General features: G+C 39.9%; 1 protein-coding gene across 1 annotated transcript; it reads left to right on the top strand.

The window, feature by feature from the left end:
• The first annotated feature begins 1,796 nt into the window (after positions 1-1,796).
• Positions 1,797-2,777, top strand: LOC142850654 (olfactory receptor 51M1-like). Its single transcript, XM_075974590.1, has one exon. It carries the CDS (start codon positions 1,824-1,826, stop codon positions 2,775-2,777), a length of 954 nt encoding a protein of 317 aa, XP_075830705.1. The 5' UTR covers positions 1,797-1,823.
• The last annotated feature ends 20,298 nt before the right edge of the window (positions 2,778-23,075 follow it).

A 23,075-nucleotide genomic window follows, 5' to 3' on the forward strand; every position in this document is an offset into this window, starting at 1 on the left:
GCTCAAAAAGAGACAGTGACTCAGGCTGGCTGCATAGCAGAGCTATCTGGACTAGAGACAAATATTTACAGTCAACTTTATAATAATAACAAATAATAAATGAGGAGATACAATGTCCAAGGTCAGAAAATTGAGTAACATGAACATTTTGAATAACAGAAGAAAGAGTCTGATGGGAACTGTTATAAGAATCAGGAAGGAACCAGCCAATATGATATCAAAACATCTGAGAGGGGAATTTTAAAAGGTAAGGCATCATCAGAAGTACATAGAACTGATGCAACTAAATCAGACATTCTAAAGACGTACTAAACATAGGCCCCTACAAATGTATTTAAAGGGCATTTCTCTGACTAAGTGGATTATAAAAAACTAATAGGTTGTGAGTTATTTATTTGAGTAGAGAACTGCTAAAGAAATGGAAGGATAAATAAACAAAATATTTTCACTCCCTGGCTAAAATGATGTGGGTTTATCTTGGTCTTTTTTGTCATTCATTTGTTTGTAAATATAATTTTTATTTGGTTTTTGAGACAAGGTTTTTATGTGTAGTCTTGACTGTCCTGGAACTTGCTCTGTAGACAAGACTGGTCTTGAACTCAGAGGTCCACCTGTCTCTGCCTCCTGAGTGCTAGGGACTAGGTGTTCTCCACCACGGCCCAGCTTCCTTTGGTTTTGTTTGTGTTTTATTCTCTCGCTCTCCTCCCATGACCTCCCCTGCACTACCTTATACTTTGTTCCCATTTCCTCCAGCCGCTGTACCAGGCACATCCCTGAAGACTTTAGAACATGCTGGCTGTTCTTATTCTCACAATCCTCTAGACATAATTCTTAGTAATCTAACTGTTGCATCTATGTTCTCAATATCTCATCAAAAATTGTATAATGTACCTAAAAAAATCAATGATCAATCCTACCTCATAACCTAGAAAGCATGTTCTTTTTTCATTATCCCTCCTCCTCTTATGTTTTAACTGGATTTCTAACCTATATTTTCCACAACACATCATCATAATAACAGTGTGAATTTGAGTGGGTAGGAATCAGAAAGAATCTTGGTGGAGGTAAGGCAGGGGAAACCATAATCATAATATACTGCCAGCATTACAAATATAAAAAACAATAATTTGATTTATGTCCATAAGATAAATAAAATAAAAATGTTGTTGGAAAATACAAATTTTTACCTTGATTTTGAGCTGTGAAACATCAAATTATAAATGTTCTGCAAGCTACTACATACAAATCTGGAAATCAAAAGAGAGCCATAGAGTCACAAATCTAATTCTTATCAGAATAAACATGAAAAATGAAATCATGAGAGTAAATTTTATTGCCTGAGGAGCAATATTAGAGAATTGCAAAATATATTTAATAATGGAAACAGACATATTTAAAGAATAGGGATGATTTAAAAAAAACCAGTAGAAAAGACCAGAAAGTAATGTCTTCACTCTGGAGGCAGAGGCAGTCAAATCTCTGAATCTGAGGTCAACCCAGTCTACAGAGCGAATTATAGGACAGCAAGGACTACACAAAGAAACCCTGTCTCAAAAACAAGATGGAGAAAGAGGGATGGAGAGAGATAATGTAAGTACAGGAGAGAATCCTAGTGACGGTATTTCATCAAAGAAATTTCGAATACTGTGATGTGAATGGCTAAATCATAGAACTGATGAGCAGAGTTGAGGATGAAAAGCGAGAGATAACTGTGAAGTTCCTCACAGAATGTGTGTGAGACTGAAGAACTAATGAATAATCAGAGATATCAATTTATTTTCAGCTCTGTCCTTGAGGAATACCACGCAATATCTTCTTAATTCATGGTCCTGTCCAACCTTACTCACTTCAGCCCCATGTTCCACCTTAGTAGCTTTCCTGGTTCGGAAGCCTTTAAACACTGGATTTTCATCCCCTTTTTCTTGATGTATCTGGTGGCCATCTCTGGCAATTGTCTCATTCTGATGATTATCAAGAGAAGCCCTCGTCTGCACATGCCCATGTACCATCTGCTCTCCTTGCTGGCGCTCACCGACCTGGGGCTGTCAGTGTCTACCTTGCCCACCACAGTGGGTATATTTTGGTTCAATTACCATAACATTTATTTTGGAGCCTGCCAAATCCAGATGTTCTGCATTCACTCTTTTTCCTTCATGGAATCTGCAGTGCTCCTTGCTATGTCCTTTGATCGTTTTGTGGCAATCTGCCATCCGCTGAGGTATTCAGTCATCATCACTGGTAAGCGAGTGATCAGGGCAGGCCTATGCATTGTTCTCAGAGGACCTGTAGCCCTTATCCCAATTGTTCTCCTCCTGAAGGCTTTTCCCTATTGTGAACCTCTTGTCCTCTCCCACTCATTTTGTCTACACCAGGAAGTGATACACCTGGCATGTGTAGACACCACCTTCAACAACCTGTATGGACTGTCACTGGTAGTGTTTACCGTGATGACGGACCTGGTGCTCATTGCCCTGTCCTATGGCTTCATCCTGCACACTGTGGCAGGACTGGCGTCCCAAGAGGAGCAGATCCGAGCCTTCCAAACATGTACTTCACATCTCTGTGCTGTGCTTGTGTTCTTTGTGCCCATGGCAGGGCTGTCCCTGGTGCACCGCTTTGGGAAACATGCACCACCTGCTGTGCACCTTCTCATGGCCAATATCTACCTCTTTGTGCCGCCCATGCTCAACCCAGTCATATACAGTATTAAGACCAGGGAGATCCGAAGGGCAATCACCAAGCTCGTAGGCTTTAGGAAGGACAATTGTGAGCCCTAGGTATAAATGTGTCACTGAATACCCTTACTCTAAAAACCAAAACCCTATCACATTAAGTACTGTTTGTTAGAACATCAGGTATCACGATAGCATCAACCTCTCAATCACAAATAAAGTTTAGCGAGTTTCTTTTTTTTCAAATTTTGTCTTGAGAGCACAGATCTTCTGTGGAGACACAGATCTGGCTTAGAGAGCAAGCTCCTCCTGGGACAGATGAGACAAAGTTGGGAAATGATTGCTTGGCAAACCAAGCATAGATGAAAGCAAACTTTCTCTGCCCATTTCTCAAACGTTCTGTCAGAATCTGTACCCTGGATAAGGAAGTGACCTTTGAGCTCAGTTCTTCATGCTCTACCAGTTACAAAGGAGTGCTTTGCTTCTGTATACTTTATATCTTGTTTCTATGGACTTCTTTTCGTGTTTATTACTGTTATTAATTGAGGTATTGTTTCTTGCAAAGTAAGGCAAGAGTTTCTCATGATCATGTACGTGAGTAAAGGGGGGTTTCAGAGTTGAGGTAATGCTTTTTAGTCTGTATAAAAAGCCATACAAAATAGAGCTTTTTATGCAGTTGTTCACACTCTGAATCCCCTGTGTCCTGATTTGCATGAGACCCTTACACAGGGACCCCAACGCACTAGACATTGACAATCTTCTTTTCTTAAATTATGATGCCTCCTCCTACATTTGAGATTGACAGTTTGAATAGTATCAGAAGTTACACAGCAAAACAAACACTAAAATAAAAACTCTGCCAATACTAAAGTAAGAGGAAACAACAAATGCAGCATTCACAGTAGGTCCTAGCAATGAACAGTAAATGCAGCATCCGCAGTAGATCCCAGCAATGAACAGTAAATGTAGCATCCACAGTAGATCCCAGCAATGAACAACAAATGCAGCATCTGCAGTAGATCCCAGCAATGAACGACAAATGCAGCATTCACAGTAGATCCCAGCAATGAACAACAAATGCAGCATCTGCAGTAGATCCCAGCAATGAACAACAAATGAAGCATTCACAGTAGATCCCAGCAATGAACAACAAATGCAGCATCCACAGTAGATCCCAGCAATGAACAACAAATGCAGCATCTGCAGTAGATCCCAGCAATGAACAACAAATGCAGCATTCACAGTAGATCCCAGCAATGAACAACAAATGCAGCATCCACAGTAGATCCCAGCAATGAACAACAAATACAGCATCTGCAGTAGATCCCAGCAATGAACAATAAATGAAGCATGCACAGTAGATCCCAGCAATGAACAACAAATGCAGTATCCACAGTAGGTCCCTGCAATGAACAAATTTGAATTGTTGTAAACGCCGAGGAAATATATCTTTTCCATACCCCTTGGGACTGTTTCTATCTTTTCTACTAGACCAAAGTCCTCTTCTTCTCTATTCTTGTCAAACCCTGCTATAGGATACTGAAGTTGTGTCAATTCATCAAAATCTGACACACTTCCCCTAAAACAGTTTAGGTGAAATCTCTCAACTCTTCCTTAAGTATACAATCTATCATGTAGTAGCAGACTGTGACACTCCTCCTGATTCTGCTCATCTGATTTCATCTCGCTTGTATTTTTAATCCTTGAATCCTGAAACTCGCTTCAATATTTACCTGAGTACTCTGCACATCTGTATGCTGTGATTCTGAGGTGCTGCATAGTGATGTCACAATTCCAATGCTTACAGGATGCCAGCTCAAAATCAACACAGCCGATCACAATCCATGTTCGGTCTCATCACTAAGGATACGTCCTAAGACAGGCTTGTTTTCTAAACACGGAGCGGACCACACAGTTGGCTTCCACCCATGCTTACCATGTTAACATTCGTCATTAAGTAGCATGTGGTTTGTATGTTTGTGGGTACATCCACTAGGATATAAGATTAATTTAAACTCCTTTCAGATATTATGCATGCCTCTATTATTAATAAATATATCCACTGTTAATTCAATGACTGGTATATAATGTATTTTCAATAACAAGTATCAATGATAACAAAGGAGACACAGTCACCAAAGAAAACAGATTGTTGTTCCAGAAACTTCTCAATTAGATTCTGGGTGTTATTGTTGTGTATTTGCATGTGTGTTTGCATGTAGATATGTTGTGTTTTCTGTTCATATGTGTGTGCATGGGTGTATTATACATATGTGTATATACCTATGCAAATACATATTTGCATGATAATCCCAATTGTTTAGATTCCATGAAGTCTGAGTTTCTACAGCTTTCAAGGGAGATACTCCTTACACATAACTTTATTCTGAACTTAGTCCAAGACTATTCACAAACCTAGCTCTGGAACCTAGACTGGTCTTTAACAGATATACTGAACAACTTGTAAGTGACTACAAAAGGCTAGTTGTGTGCTGGGGAGCAGCCTCGACACAAATACCTCTTGCAGGGATGGAGGCGTGGCATTGTAAATATAGTAAAGAGTAGAAAGACATGAAAATAATAAAACAGAAAACATAAACAGTACAGGAAGGGAGTTCCAGTGAATACTGAAATGGCTCACATTTAATTTCCAATTTCTTGAAATACCCTAAATATCCAAAAATGTAGGAGTAAGATAAAAAAAAAACTGCATGAACATGATACAAGGGAATGAACAGGCTAGTTGAAGGTCATGGGCTACATCCACAGTTAAACATTCTGTTGCTAGAACAGAACAGGTCACGCTCACACCCTTGACCAAAACATTCTGTAGGCAAACCACTCCCTCAGTGGAATCCAATGTTATCTTCTTAAGGAAACCTTAGTCGGATCCTTAGACTTTTGTTTGAGGTAGAAACATACTTACTTCTCTCTTCCTGAAATATAAGATTTTGCTAATAGCCATACTTCTTGACAATGACCTTGACAGAGCAGAACTCTCAAATCTAGGTGAGATGTTTGTTTGATGTAGAAACACAATAACCTTCAAGGAATAGAGGTGAGTCCAACTCTCTGCACTTTGGTCAAGGTGGAAATAGGCTCATATTTTTGGGCCTCCACAGTTATGTTATTCATAACAACAAAAACCATATAAATATCTAAGTCAAACATTGCAAACAACATGAGATAATTCATTTAATAAAATGTTGATTATTAAAATAATATTCAATACTTAGAAAACTATTCTCCACAGAATAATGTAAAAGTCAAGCATGAGAGTAAATATTGGGAACCACAGCAATCAGGCTCATAAGTTCAACACCCACCTTGGCCACAGATCCAGACTCTCTCTGAAGAAAAAGATGACTAAATCAAAAAAGATAAAACTATTATGAACAGAAAATTCAGACGACCCAGGTTTTCAGAATGTTTATACCCATTAGGAAAAGCACTGTTGCATATAATCTTATTTGTATGTTTCATTATTTTCACATAATCCAAATTTACCATAATCACAACTTAGCTGCTTCGCCTAAAGTAGGTGGTTCACGGACTCTAGAAGGTCCTCTCTGACTGTGTGATGATGACGATGCAATGACGGTGTGTATCAGCACTTACTAAGCATTAACAGGGTAGTGAGTGCTAAGTGCTTTTTATTTTCAATGTCACATGAGAATTAGGCTGACATTTTTCTCAAATTAGAAACTGAAATTTAGAGAAAAAGACAGAGAGAGAGAGAGCGCACTTTTCTTTTTTGCATTTATTTATTTGTTTACTGAGTTTGGAGGCAGGATCTCACATAGCCTCAACTAGTCTCAGACTTGCCTGTGGAGCCCAGGATTGCCTTAAATCTTGATTCTTCTAATTCTGTGTCTCCACTGCTGGCTTGGATTCCAGACATATAACACTATGTCCAGCTCCCTTAAGAAATTTTCCAAGAGTTCAGAATTGGGGTGTAGTAAAACTTGACTGTTTTTCTTAAGCCATTTCAAATGAGATCAATTGTTTCAAGATCTGCTGTGTCTTAGTAAAAGAAGTTCCAACTCTTAGCCCCTTAATCTTGATGCACCTTTGACATACTATATTATGAATTTTCCAGTTTTGTATAGGAAGTTGGAGAAAGAACAACAAATAGCTAAAAAAAAAAAAGAGAGACAGTTTTATAATAGACTGAATTTAGGCCAATATTAGATCCCTAAAAAAATTGAATTTATAGTACAAATATTTCTCACATAGTATCTTTTTTTTCCCACATAGTATCTTTTATTTGGAGACTGACCTATGTCCCAGCCTGGCCTGGAACTCATGGTCTTCTTCTTTCATCTTTCTGAGAGTTGGCATTCACACATATGCACTATTGAGGCTAGAAGCTGTTTTAAACATTTACTATGATATAGGCATAATTATAAGGTATCAATGTATTACATACCATTTAAACTAGACAATAACCTTGTGAGATAGGGGCTGTTTAACAATATTTTTATAAAGAAATCAGCTGGATCCCAGAACAAAATAACTTTCCCAGTAATATCTGAATATGACATTTCTCTACATGATTGCAGCGTTTGTTCTTTTAACCATATCGCGGTACTTAAAAAGACAAGCAAACAAAATTTGTCATAAGCATATTTATTATTGCAAATGATTATCTGTTTGAAGTGGCTTTGACCATCCCCCATCTTACTTAATAATATTTAGAGTCTAGAAGCTTTTGAAAGCAATACTGTATTGTTAAAATATAATTGTTCGAGCAGCTGATAATCGAATAATTTTATGTATTTCTTTGTGATGTCTGAAAGCCTCTGCGTGTTTCCTTCATCATCCATCATGTCGGCTCTGGACAGAGAGCAATCATTTTTGAGGAGGCTCCACTAAATACTTGTATCTCCTGTATAGCTTTCTTTTGCTAATCAGTGAGAATAATTCTTTGTCACAGCAATCGCTTACAAAACATGCTTGTTTTCTCAAGGACAGAATATCTATTTTAATGATTTTTGTGTCCAAATATCTGAGCATCCCTAAAATCCCTAGGTATTTGATAAGTGCATGAGTAATTACACGGTCACCCAGAGGACTTCAAAGGAAACTTTGGAGAAAGGCAGGAGAGGGGGGGAAGCTGAAGGTCAGCCAATGTATTTTCTGAACAAGATGTGCTAGAGAAGACTAAAGGAAACCTGGCTCACTGACACATCCCTTATGATACTTCCAGGCCACCACATTTCCACTGAAGATAACTGATGCACCCACACTAAGTTTTGGGAGAATTCAGATCCTCCATATTGTTCTGTGTTTGCAAGATCTGCATCAATCTGAAGAAAATTCTCAGGAATGCCCAAGACCCAAAGAAGAAACATGAGAACCTTATAGATGCCAATACAGTCCACAGTGCATCATCCTGCATCAGTCAGAGGAGACTGGTATAGGAAAGGGAAAAGCCGAAGAGCCTGCAAAGAAGTTGTACAAAAAGGAAATCATGAGTTGTTGAAGATCCTTTGGATTATGGTAGAGAAAGCCAACCCAGTGTTATCTCTTATCCAGCAGAACCATTTGCAGAATTGTGGAATAGGGCATATCCCAGAAGGATGGCCAATCTGTGATCTAAGTCACAGTTCTATATTTTCTTCTTACTGTTTAAGGAAGAGAAACCTAGACTTGTCATAAGGCTGTGCTTTATAGTGAAATGGTTAGGGGTTTTGCAGACAAGGGATTGCAATATCCATAACTGTGCCCCTAACGAACACAGCTTCTAACATTTTAGATCAAGTCTTTTCAAAATCTAATAAGCCACATCATTTTCCTGTAAAGGAGGGCAGATATAGGTTAAAATAATCCATCAGAGAAAGAAGCTTTTTTTTTCTATGTGAATAGCTTGTCCAAAAATCATGCTTAAGAGTGCCAGGCTCAAATATATGCCTACTCTCCACTGTCAGACTATGCACTGAGTTTGCCCACCAGCATATTGTAGACATGAATAGCCATGCATAAAATATGAGAAAAATATTATGAAATAATTTTTAAAGAGAATTTAGAATTGGAAACTGTACCCAGTAACCTTTATCTATTGAGTATATGACTCTAGCTCATACAACCTAAAGCCACATGTGAATATCTTGCTAATCTGCGAAATTTATACAGCTGTTTCCACTTTTCAGATGATGAAATTGAAATTAAGTGATGCTATCACTTAATAGATAGGTTAATAGATAAGGTAGTTGTGGTTAGAATTCAGGTATAATCCTGGAGCCAGTACCCTTGACCATCACACCACACCTCCTGTAAAGACATTTTCCTCCTTACAACTGCACTTCTTCACTGTTGCGTTCATTCAGGATGAGGAGACTGATTCCTCTCTCTCTCGGGTGCTAACGCCTTAGGCTCCTCATAGCACCATTTCTCTATTGCTTGTCTTCTCCACTCTTTCCTGCTGTTTTTCAACAATTTTCTCCTTTCACATCTTATCTGGACTCTTTCTCTGGCCCTCTCCCTGTTTTTCCTCTGCCCTTCCCTATCTGTTCTCGGTCTCTGGCCTCTACTAATTCTTCAAAAACCTCCCTTTCTCTCAAGTTCTCTCTCTACATCTCTGTGTCATTAATTCCCTACTCTCAGTCTTGCAATATGCATTCCTCCTATATGTTGATTCTCCATCTTTCAGGTTCTTTATCCTCCCTCTCTTCACGCTGTCTCTAGCATCCTCTGCTCCTCAGAGTCTCCAACTAAGTTTCCCAACTCCCCTTCCCTATATCACTCAAACTTCTGTTTTCAGTACCTCCCCCTGCATATTTCGGTGTTAGTCCACTTTCATTCTTTTGTTTTTTTGGCCACCTAGAGTCCCCTGTTTTATTATTATTATTATTATTAGTAGTAGTAGTAGTAGTAGTAGTAGTATTGATTTTTAAGAGTTCCCTGTTTCTTTGATCATGACATCATCATAATACCTAAACTTTACATATTTTTAAAAAGACCACCAATATGTTCCCTTATCTTTCCCTTATCTTACTTTGACACTACTTCTACCCTTTCCTCGGTCTTATTTGACAGCTCAAACCTAAACCTAGTTTCTCTTGGCTTATACTATAAACTTTCTCTTAATAACTTCCTTTTCATTCTTTTTCAATTGTCTTATAATTCCCAAGTCCGCAAGGAGGTTGCCAGTCCTTAATGGGCACTGTCTGCTGATATCTAACACATTGCGTAAAATAGAGAAGGAATATCCTTCTGTAGATTGAGAAGGGTAACGCCAGTTCTAGATCAGGAATAATGATAACAAATTCATTTATATTCCTTTTTCTCCTCCAGAGCTTCTCCTAAATTCTCCAAATGCAGAATATCAATTAAATCTCATATCTACTCGTTTAATAGAAAACATCATTGAACTGTTTTGCTGATGCAAGTATGAAAGCAAATGCTAGATCAGACACTGAGAGTGAGGAGAGCAAGGCTTGCCATGGAAGCATCTTCCCGAGAGCCCTGACTTTGGAATTCTGAGAATTAGCTAGACAAGGGCAAGACTTGACTATTGTTTCTACATCAGCTTACTGAAATTGTACAGTTGAAATGTCTATTTTAGAAACATTTCTCTCATTGTTTCTAATAAGGTTGGGTAAGATCCATCAGAACTCCAGCACAATTTCTCAGGAGGCAGAGCTTTGGAGAGATAAAAGACATAAGAAGAATATGATCAAATATACCATATGAAAAACATTAATCAGAAAAAGCAAAAAAGTAGAAGATAACTAGTGTGGCTGTGCATGCTGAAATTCACATTAAGGTAAATGAGAGACTCATTTCTAGTTGGCAGTAAGAAAGGGTCCTTTATCCTCTAGAATCACTTATGTAGTCTGTTACTTTTTGGTAATTAGAAATCTCAGTAAATGTTGACTATGTGGCTTTAAAGACCCAGCAAACGTAGAATTAGCATCTGTGAGTCTCTTGGGAAGACTCGATACCCAGGGACATTGGTATGTCAGCCTGAATTCTTGGTAGGGAGAGCTTGCGGTTCTTTGAGAAGATCGGGTTTAGAATGAAGAGCACCACCTCATCTTCTGATCACGTAGACATGCAGAAAGTGTCTAATAACAACAAGAAGACCGAAATGGGAAGATGAACGGAATTCTTTGCAGCAGTCTATGATTTGTTCAGAAAAGTTAAATAACTTACTTTACAGAACAGGGATAAAAGTAAAAACATACGCAGACCATTAGAAAAAGAAATTTAGACATTCAGCTATTCTTGGTTTTGCTGGGATTTTATTGTTATTATTTTTGTGATTTTTGTTGCTTTGTTCTTAGAGAAATTTGTCAAGAGTAAAGAAAGGGTTCATTCATGCCTAATGTCACTAAGCGAAACTGTATGTCAGTTAGCAACAACAACAGAAATGTGATGGGTAAATAGGAAAAGAGCTTATTAACTCTTTAGGAAAGAGTTCATTAAGAAGCCTTTGAGTCTAATGAAAACCAGACAGAACACTCAGCTGGAGGATTTTCCCAGTGACACTGGATGGTTCATGTATATTATCCTAAGTTTTGACCAGATGCCTTCTTCCCCAGAGTGCTTTGACCTTTTGAAAATGAAGGAATCTGTTCCACCAATAAAGATATTCCCAGACCCAGAGTAGACTCGTTATTGAATTTCAGTGCCCATCTTTATGGGGTACTTTGTAGCTCTTGCAGGAATGCTACTATCTTGCATCTGGTTCAAACTGAGCCTTCCCTCCACCAGTCCATGTATTGCTTCTTGGCCATATTGGCTATGGCAGACTTGGGCCGGTGTATGGCTTGATGCCCAGACAGAGGGTCTGGTGCTTGTCTGTGCTGCTGCAGCACTTCCTCCACCCCTTGTCCTTCATGGAGTCTGCAGTGCTGGTTGCCATGAACCACCTGGTGACGATCTGATTCTTTGTGCTACGCATCTGTGCTTACTGGACCCCAAGTGGCATTGGTGGATATAGTGCTGGGCATACAGAGCACAGCCATTACAGCTGCACCCTCATTACATCTATTGACATGTGGCTACTGTCACCATGGTGCTTTTCCCATATCGATTGTCTTCATCAGGACACGATCCATCTGGCCTGCTCTGATCCAAGCTTTAGTAGACTCTACGAGCTGTACATCATCAAACTGGCCGTGGACTCAGATGTCCTTTTCATCCTGCTCTCCTATGCTGTCATCCTCCTCACTGTGCTGGCCATTGCCTCTGCAGGAAAGAGGCTCGGGAAATACACATATATTTCCCACATCCCTGTTGTACTCTGTTTTATGTTCCTGTTCTGGACCTGTCCACTGTGCACGGAATCAGACAACACACCTCATCTCTGGCGCACATCCTTATGGACACAGTGTCTGTGCTTTCGCACCCACGATGAACCCTAATAACTTCAGCATCAAGACACAATAGATCCGCAGTGCCATTATCAAGGTTATTTCACTGGGGAAGATACAACAGTGCTTTGGGGATGGACATTGGCCACTAAAGTTGAGGGATGAACTAAAGCGTCTTTCCAGAAGCCTCTGGCTACAGAAGAGGTATCTGTATTTATGGCACTGTAGTAGTTATGAATGAATCCAGATATTAAAGTTGATTAGAAGTACTATTGTATGTACTTACAAATATACGCTTATTTGTAAGTACTTTATGAGATACAAAATACTTTATGAAATGCAAAAAGACAGTTTTTACATAATGTTTACAGTTTGAGGTGACTGGGTTATTCATTCAAAAATTTATTATAATTCTACTTCTGAAATAGTGTTATTACTAGCAAATTACTATAATGGTATGTGTAGTAGGAGCAGCGGGCTGCGTTCCTGCCACCCGGCCCCCTGGCTAGCTTATGCCCAGAAATAATAACACGGAAACTGTATTCTTTTAAACACTGCCTGGCCCATTAGTTCTAGCCTCTTCTTGACTAACTCTCACATCTTGATTAACCCATTTCCAATAATGTGTGTAGCACCACAAAGTGGTGGCTTACCAGGAAAGATTCAGCATGTCTGACCTGGTGGCTGGCTCTATGGAGGCTGTCCCAGAGAGGAGAGGCATGGCAATTGCCTCACTTCCCTCTTCCTCCCAGCATTCTGTTCTGTCTACTCCACCTACATAAGGGCTGGCCTATCAAATGGCCAAGGCAGTTTCTTTATTAACCAATGAAATCAACACAAAACAGAAGACCCTCCCACATCAGGTATGAATGTTAAATTAGCAGTATTTTGATCAATGAATAATTTTACCAGCAATCAATCCTCCAGATATTTCCTTTGGGTGCAGTATTAAAATGACTCCTATGACTTACTGCTATATCCATATGTCAGCCCATCTCTCAGCCTCATAAAGAAGCTTCTTGCCGTAGATGTCGATAACACAGAGACCTCAACTGGTCAATGTATGGAGAATGAGAGACTGGAGTGTCCAGCTCTAAATGAGATGCATATATCAACACCTTCCCTTCAAGGCTTAGGGATCTTCATGGAAGAAGAAGCAGAAAAGTTATAAGAACAAGAGGTTATGGATTGAACCATGGATATAGTGTCTTTCTAAGTGAGCATCTTTTCCTGATCATTGTTTCCTAGCTCTCTAGAATGAACTGTTCTTCATAAAGGTGCACAATTCTTGAATTTTTAATGACTGACAATATATTTATGCAAGGAATTGTAATCTTTTGCTTGCCTATTCTCTACTCTCATCCTTGCCTCTCATGGTAAAACCCTTCTTTCCAACATTCTACCTTCATGCTTTCATTCTGTGTGTGACCCAAGTTTACAGGAGTAAAGATGTCAACTTAGGAGCTATATCACTAAAGAAAATGGCAACCTTTCTCAACAATTGTTAGTCAGCAATCGAGGAGGATGGGGGCACAGCTCTTAAGTATAAGCTAAGTAATTGTCACAAAGTAAACACATATATGTATCTAATGTGTAAATCAAAGAGGACAATATTCACAGTTTCATGTCTTCTGGATAAGTAGTTCTCCTGTGTTTCTCCAAAGACAAACAACATCTTGAGCCTTAAGACTGAAACTTAGATTTAGTGATATTCTTAAATTTATTTTTATTTTAACTCTATGTATAAATGTGTGTGTTTGAGTGTCTGTATTTTCACCATGTGTGTGCAGAAGTCCACAGATACCAGAAGATGAAGCTGATTCCCTGACTAATGTTATAGAGAGCTGCGAGCCAGCATTGAGTGTGAATAAATCAAACAAAGGTCCCTTGCAGAGTAATAAGCATTCTCAACTGATGAACCATGTCTTCAGCCCCAAATTCACTTCTTTTTATACATACTTTGGTCTAGCTTTCGAAGTCACTGCACCATAAATAAAGCCTCTCAACACCTGTGTGTTTCCTACACACAGACTGTGCTCTACTTCTATGTGCCTGTGTTGCTCTGTTCAAGCTACACAGTTTAGGGCATCACACCTTGCCCCCAGTTCATCATCATGGACATTGTGTCCTTATCATCCTCCTCTGAGGAACATTTTAATCTAGGGTATCAGGACCTAGAATACTATGACAACTCCATCATTGCCTTTGTTCTCCAGGCTGACAATGCATTTTTTAACATTGCTTCTGTTGGGGCAGAAAATTGCCTATTTAGAGCAGCAGATAAATACCAGATTTCCTCCCTGACAAATAACCGTGTAGCTTCCCATAGAACCCCATGGTTTTTCAGAGATCCTCATAATGACACTGGATTGGATTGTAGCCAGATGTATGCCTACAAAATATCTATTTCTTTTGGCCATCGGGAAGTCCATAAACTGGACAGTTCTACACGTAGTGAGTTAGTGACTCATTGCTGCTAAGTCACTATTTACAACTGACTTGCATGTCCTAATGATCACTGGTTCAGTCTCTCCTAGAAATGGCCGAATAAACAAGACCAGAAAAATGGTAATATCAGTAGGCATTTCAACATGGAAGAGTGAAATTTAATGAAGACCCACCCCTAACAAAGAATTATAGAAAACTAAGTGTTGGGAAAAGAAGAATTAGCTTTTCCCCAGATGATCCCCCTTGTTGTTTGTCCGATGCAGACTGGTCAGCTATGGAATTTTTTACACATAAACAACAACAGACTCAGCAGGATGCATTTGTACATATTTATACATACATGTCCATGCATGTATATGTATATAACAACAATAATAAAAGGAACAAAGGCAATCAACTTGAGGGAAAAATGGAAGGTGTTTGAGAAAACATAACGGGGGATGGAGGGAGGATAAGGAAGGAAGTGATGTAATTCTATCTCAATAAAAATAGTAATAAATTAAAAATAAATGAATTTTCTGTTTCTGTATTCTGAGAGATGGTATTTCCTCTTGGCGAGCAGTAATGCATTGCTCCTTTCTCCACAGTAATGGTTGAATTGCTTGCTCATGGCAGTTCCCATTCTCTTCCGACCCACAGCTAGGCTGCCCTTCATTTTCAAATGCATGGTCTACCAGATCTCATTTTGATGATCTGGCTCATTTTTTTTTTTTTGCTTGATAAATGAATGTCTATAGCAACTGCTATGAATTAAAATAATGTAGATATGAGAATAACTGCTAAGAAGTTGTCTGAATTTTGCACTGAAAGTTAAATGTCACATTAAAGCAAAAATTGGTTTTATGCACTAATTTTATATTTATTCAAAAGCATGATAAATTTACAAGAGTGTAGCTGTCTAGAACAATTAGTCCCATTTTGGGCAAAACTCTTTCCAGGTATACTTGCTTTACAGCATATTAGTTTTGTGTGTTTTGACAGCTGAGCCGCTCTGCACCCTTCGCATTTGAGGCACAGGCAGTGGAAGAAGTAAAAGCCAGAACAGCCAAAAGCTAAAAGCCTCTTAATAAGTCCCAAGGCTCAATATGGATTACATGCAAGGAACAATGTTTTAAGGCAGTTGCCATGTTCGATATTCTGGGTCAGGCTTTCAGTTTTAAGTAAAAGATATGATACTCATGTAGTCTGTGTCCCATACATGCAAGAAGTAAAAGTGGAGCAAACATACCCTCACCCCAGGAGCTAGGAGCTAGCAGCATAGCTCAGAGGACAGGTCAGTTCTGACAGGCAGCCCTCTGCTGCCCTCTCCTGATAGCACCGGTGATTACAGTCTTCAAAGATATACTCTGACCTTTTCCTGCCCACTGTGGGCAAATTGCTTAGTTCCCCTTTACTGCTACAGTCTCTCTGCTGGGGGAAGCACAGAGGTGGGGTGGCTGAGTCTAATTGGTTTCAGCACTCGGCGAACGGCTGAATATGACAGTTACAAACGATTCTCTTTTCTGACTCCTTCCTCCTTCAGATACTGCTCAAGGGTGCCTTTAGTTTGTTTGGTTTGACTTTTCTGCCCATTCTGTAGATTTGCCTGTTATCTGACTTAGACTTCAGCCCTTGGAGTCTCTTCATCTCTTTAATTGATAATCCAAATATGAAGCAAAAGTAGCACCTGTTTGTCTAGTCAATTTTCTGCTCTCCGACTGAATCCACCTTTTAATCTGCTGCCTACACACTAATGGTGCAGAGCTGCCGACTATTTGAGAGTGCTCATTAGACTTTCCTACACTCGGCGGTACCGCTAGTCTCCAAATTCTTATCTCAGTCTCATGTAATCATCAATTTCACAAAGATTTCTAATGTTAATCAATGTTTTAAATAGGTTGCAACTGGTGTTTGGTTGGAGAAGGCTCTAAATCATTAATGATATATAGTCAACAAGGATCCCACTCCCCTGGGAGCTTGTACAAAAGGGGAAAATAGCAAAAAAAAATTGTGGAAAACAAGGTTAAAGCAATAGAGAGAAAATGAATCATAAATACGTCAGGCCTGAGCCCAGTAGGTTTTGTATGACCTCAACATGTTCTTAAGTCCTAATCTAGGTAAAGAAGTCCCAGGTCTGTGTGTAAGCTGCAAGTCCAAATGGCTCTGCCGATCATACTTAACCTGGCTTTAGCACAAAGCAACTTATGCTTGTGTCCCCAGGACATATGAATTATTCTGTTGAGTAGGTTTAAGATATTAAAATAAAATGGAAAAGTAATGAGTAAGTATTTAAGTACTGCAAATATATTTAAATGTTATTATTTACAATATTCACACATTATATGAATATCTACATATATAAAGAAATGTAATGCATGCAAACATGAACACACATATATTTAACTGGTACACTTATAGATATGGTAGAAATGTGGTATACATGTTCATAAATTTATGTAAACTTTCAGCTAAAATTTTGCATGAATTTCCATTATGTATATACAAACATTTGTGCACATATATACAGATTTTGATTTATGTTTGCATATCTGCTTGTGTATGTAAAACCATGAACATGCATACACATTTTGTTTATATTTTCTCATACTTTAAACCCCAGGCAGTACCCCTGAGATCCTCTCCTCTTGACCTGTAGGCACAGAGGTAAGGCAATCTTCACAGGCTGGTTTCCCTGCATCACTAGGAAGCTTAACAAACAAGATGCGAGTGGAAAGAGAGGCATGATTCTTGGGTCATGAAAAGAAAAGGGTCAGAGGGCCTTCATCTAGTGTTCTAGACATAATACTAAGGCCAACCACACTGATGGGTGAGTGGACTCACACAAGAGGGCTGGGATTACCCTGGAAGTTCCAACTGTTGGAACAAGAGGATGGGGTATATACAGGTGAGCCTAAACCTGTGATTTTTGTTCTGAGTTGCTCCTCATACCTAGTACACATTATATTTGTCCTGTACCCATATCATGAAAGACATTTTATCCCTTCATGACACATGCTGATGTGTGGCAGATACTCTCTAAATGACAGAGGGACACTTGGGGTGTCACTAGCTATCTCTCAGTTCTTGAATCTGACAAACCAGAAATCTAGAGGTTACATATTGCGCTGAGACATATGGAGTGCCAGGTTATGCTTATCACAGAGGGGCTAGGCTCAGCAACTGCAAGGGATCTACTGCAGCAGTCTATCTGGGCCTGGCAGCTTTCTCCAAAGCTCCACCGCACGAGGACTCCCTCCCCCACAGAGAGACTTCCTGCTTTCTACCTGACCTTATCTAGAGAATGTCTGTGGGCCTGGAGGACTGACCTCATCTGAAAGCTGTCTCTAAGCCTGCAAGCTTAATTTATCTCTAGGGTGACCCTTGGCACAGTTTCCTGCTAGAAGTCTTTCCCATGCTGCAAACATGGGAACTAAAACTTTTGTTGGGAGATTTGCTGCAGGCGCATGCAAAGCCTTATGACAGGAACATACCACTTAAAGCAAATTAAGGTTTGTCCTCAGGCTTCCCAATCCTGTACATTCTTTTTTAAATTTTTTATTTTATTTTTTAATTTTTATTGAGTTCTACATTTTTCTCTGCTCCCCTCCCTGCCTCTCCCCTCCCCTTCAACCCTCTTCCAAGGGCCCCATGCTCCCAATTTACTCAGGAGATCTTGTCTTTTTCCATTTCCCATGTAGATTAGATCCATGTATGTCTCTCTTAGGGTACGCACTGTTGTCTAGATTCTCTGAGATTGTGATTTGTGGGCTGGTTTTCTTTGCTTTATGTTTAAAAACCACTTAATGACTGAGAACATGTGATAATTGTCTTTTTGTGTCTGGGTTTCCTCACTCAAAATGATGTTTTCTAGCTCCATCCATTTGTCTGCAAAATTCAAAATGTCGTTATCGTTCAGTGGAGGTTCCATCCCTTCGTCTTGAGGAACATTTTTCTCTTGAATGAGATGGTCAGATCCATATTGGCTTCCCTTGGAGGGTTTCAGGGGGTGTCACAAACTTGGACTAATAGTTCTGCCCTCATTTCTGCCGTTTCAGAAATGTATTCTAAAAAAATGTATATCCTTACCCATCATCCCACTCACACAGTGAACCTCACAGCCCAATGTGTAGATACCCAGCAGGGGAGGAATTTTCTGTAAGAACTCAACCTTGACTGCACTAAAAAAAAAAAAAAAAAAAATCCTAGTTAGTAAAATACTCCTTCTCACTAACCTCTGAAGTACAGACTTGTTCTCTACCTTCTTCCTGCCCTGTGTGTAACGCCCAAAAGGATGCTCAGGAGATACTGATGAAGAAGTGAATCCATCTTAGAAATACCTTTTGAAGGGAAAGTCAGGAAATTCTGCATTCCCAAAGTTGCTTTGACTGTTGTTTGAGTGGTAGAGATGAGATCTGGGGTCTTTGCCTCTTGCCCAGTACTATGTACAATTAAAGTCATTTTTCTTTTAATCCCTATCCCCATCTACCACTAGAAATTAAATATAAATATACCTTAGTAGTAATTTCCAGAATGCCAAGCCAGTTAGGTTAACTAAATATTTTAGGCTTTCTAATGGATGACATCTCTCTCTAGAGAAAAGGAAGCAATATAATCTTAAAAGTAAAACACAGGATATCTTGAAAGGGGAAATAGACAAGATCTCCTGAGAAAATTGTGAGCATGAGGAGGAGGGAGGGCAGAAGGGGAGGGGAGAAGGGGAGAGAGGAGGAGAACATGAAGGAACAGGATGGGTGAGATAGGAGAAGAACAAGGACGGAGAGCAAGGAAAGAGATATCTTGATTGTGGGAATCATTATGGGGTTTCTGTGAAACCTGGAACTGGGGAAATTCCCAGGAATCCACAAGGATGACTCCAGCTAAGACCCTAAGCAATAGAGGAGAAGGAGCCTGAACTGGCCTTTCCCTGTAATCAATTTGATGACTATCTTAATTCTCTTCAGAGAACCTTTATTCTGCAATAGATGAAAGCAAATGCAGAGTTCCACAGAGAAGCACTGGGCCAAGCTTCTGGAGACCAGTCCAAGAGAGAGAGGAACAATAACATGAGCAAAGGGTTAAGACCATGATGGGAATTCCCACAGAAACAGTTGAACTGAGCTAGTGGGAGCTCATTGACTCTGGTCTGACAGCAGGGGAACCTGCATAGGACCAAACTAGGTCCTCTGAATGTGGGTGACAGATGTGTGGCTGGGGAAGTCTGTGTGGCCACTGGCAGTGGGACCAGGATTTAACAGAGTGCTTGAGCTGACTTTTTGGAACCCATTCCCTATTGAGGGATACTTTGCTCACCCTAGGTATAGTGGGGAGGGCACTGGTCCTGCCTCAAAGTGATGTGTTAGACTTTGTTGACTCCCCATGGGAAGCCTTACCCTCTCTGAGGAGTGGGTGGGGAATAAGGTGGAGGGAATGGGAGGAGGAGAGGGAGTGGGAACTGTGATATGTATGCAAAATGATAAAAGACTGTGTTAAAAATTAGTTAATTTTTAAAAAAGTTAAACACAGTAATATTCCTAGGAGAATTAATTTGACTTATGAATAATACAGTCCCCTATCATATTGTCTTCTAGATATATAGTTGCTTGCAAGTCATGACACATTTTCTATTGCACTCACGATTACACTGAGTTGTCATTAACATAGAGAGAAATGAATTGGTGACTGTATCAGGTTAAAAAAAAATCAGGTCTGCTTCACCTACAATAAGCTGCTTTTTAATTCAGGCTGTATCCTTGGCTGTGAACAAACCAAAGACCCTAAGTATCAGGCACAGGGAAATGTTAACAGCAACTAATTCACCACAAGGTGAATTTCTGCTAACTGGTCTCCCTAGTCTGGAGGATTTGTACCCATTTTGTTTCACATGAAGTCTAGCCATTGTGGGCAATACCCTCATTCTGGCTCTGACCAGGAAAGACTGTTCTCCATACCAGCCAATATACTTGTTTCTGGCTATGCTGGCCTCTTCCAAGCCTGGTGTCTCTGCTTCGACCCAGGCCACTCTGCTCAGCATCTTTCTTTTTGGTGCCAATAAAATTAGTTTTGAAGCCTGCCTGCAGATGTTCACCATACATTCATTTTCCATTTTGGAGTCAGGAGTTCTTCTAGCCATGTCTGTGGATCACTTTGTCGCCCTCTGCAACCCACTTCTCTATACCGACATACTGCCCCATGTTGCTGGTACCAGTGTTACACTTGGACTGAAGTCTGTTGCTCATGGTCCCCCTGCCTTTTCTCCTAAAGCATCTTCCTTTCTGTGGTCAAATGTGCTCTCCCACTCCTACTGTCTGCATTTAGATCTAATCTAGCAAATGGCCACAAAGCGATCAAAAGCCATGGCACTAGGATAGCAGACTCCATGATGCAAAGTGTGTGAATGAAAAACATTTATGTTAGACGGGCATCAAAGTTGATCCAGTGTGCACCAAACCAGAAGATGGCAAGCATCTGCAGAGCGGCAGAGCAGGTAAGACACATGTCGTTCATTGCAAGCATGCAAAGGAAGAAATCCATAGGCTGGTGGAGACTTGGCTCTAACTTGACAGTGGTGATGAGCATGCTGTTCGCCAGCAAGGCCAGGACAAACAGGAGACAGATAGGGATGCCGATACAGCAGTGAAAGCTTTCCAACCCAGGAATACCAACCAGGAAGAAAGATGCAATGTGATGTGTAGCGTTGCCATCCATGTTAAACCTAGGGATGCTGCATGTTAATAATACTGTAACCGGCCAGCACGCAAACTTTCTGTAGGTAGGCTGATCTAACATCCCCATTCCATCGATCGGACCCTGTAAACTACAAACCCTTCTATCCCCTGCGACCTGAGAGGGACTCTGAAACACAGGCTGCAAATACACAGAGAGGACCAAGAGGTGACCACCCAAGCTCTAGGCCCTCCATACCAGGGCAAAATCCCAGGTCCCTCTGCCACCTGCTTCAGCTTCTCTAGCCATCCAGCAGGCAAGCTCCTCCCTGCAGGGAGGCTGCTCCAACACCCCCACTGCATCCATCTGACCCTGCAAGCTCCAAGTCCCACTCTGTACCCAAACTCTCTTTTCCCTGCCCCCACAACCTCAGAGGAACTCTGAGAAATACACTACAGCTACACAGAGAGGATCAAGAGAGAAACCCTGAAGCACAGGCTACAACTACACAGAGAGGACCAAGAGAGCAGAACAAGAGAGAGCACCAAGGGAAATCTCAGTGGCTTCCTGAGACACAAACAGTGGCAGTACAGAACAGACCAAGAAGTTTCCAAAGACACAGACAGCTACTGTAAGCCGTGGATCAAAAGGCAAAGAAGACTGGCAGCACCAGCTGGAAGAAAAGATGGGTAGATACCAAAACAAGAACTCATGCAACAACCTAAAGAGCAGCATGGTAAAGCCAGAACCCAGTGGGCATACAACAGGAAGATATGATCATCCTAACCTAGAAAAAGCAGAAGAAAATGATTTTAAATTTAACTTTATGAGGATGGTGGAGACCTTTAAAAAGAAAATGAAAATTTGCCTTAAAGAAGTGGAGAAACACACTAACAAAAAAATTGGAAGAAATCAATAAATCTCTCAAAGAAACCCAAGAAAACAGGTAAAACAGTTAAAGAGTTCAAGACTTGAAGACTAAAATAGAAGCAATAAGAAAAACACAAAACAAAGGAATTCTGGATGTGGAAAATAAGGGTAAATGAACAGGAACTCCAGAGGCAAGCATAACCAACAGAATACAAGATATGGAAGAGAGAATCGGAGGTGTTAAAGATACTATAGAGAAAGCAGATTCATCTGTCAAAGAAAACATTAAATCCAACAAATTCTTAACACAAAACATCCAGAAAATCTGGGACACCATAAAAAGACTAAAGCTCAGAATAATAGGGATAGAATAAGGAAAGAAGTCCAACTCAAAGGCACAGAAAATATATTCAACAAAATCATAGAATAAAACTTTCCCAACCTAAAGAAGGGTATCACATGAAGGCATAAGAAACTTACAGAACACCAAATAGGCTAGAACAACAACAACAAACAGTCCCCTCACCATATAATAATCAAGATGCAAAACATACAGAATAAAGAAAGACTATTAGGAGCTGCAAAGGAAAACCGTAGGCAGACCTATCAGAATTACACCCGACTTCTCAATGGAAACCATGAAAGCCAGAAGGTCCTGGACAGATGTGCTACAGATACTAAGAGACCACGGATGTAAGCCCAGACTACTATACCCAGCAAAGCTTACAGTCACCATCAATGGAGAAAACAAGATATTCCATGACAAAACCAGATTTAAACAAAACGTATCCGTAAATCCATGCCTACAGAAAGTACTAGAAGAAAAACTCTGATACAAAAAAGCTAACTGCACCCACAAAAGCACAGGCAACAGATAACTTTACACCAGCAAACCCCAGAGAAGGTAAACACACAAACACTACCACTGAAAAATAACAGAAATTAACAATCACTGGTCATTAATATCTCTTAAATGGATACAATTCACCTTAAAAAGATAGTCTAAGAGAACGGATATGAAAGCAGGATCTATTTTTCTGCTGTACACAAGAAACACACCTTAACCTCAAAGACAGACATTACCTCAGAGTAAAAGGTTGGGAAAAGATTTTTCAGTCAAACA

The sequence above is a fragment of the Microtus pennsylvanicus genome, chromosome 5 (genome assembly GCF_037038515.1).
Source record: "Microtus pennsylvanicus isolate mMicPen1 chromosome 5, mMicPen1.hap1, whole genome shotgun sequence".
Lineage (NCBI taxonomy): Eukaryota > Metazoa > Chordata > Mammalia > Rodentia > Cricetidae > Microtus > Microtus pennsylvanicus.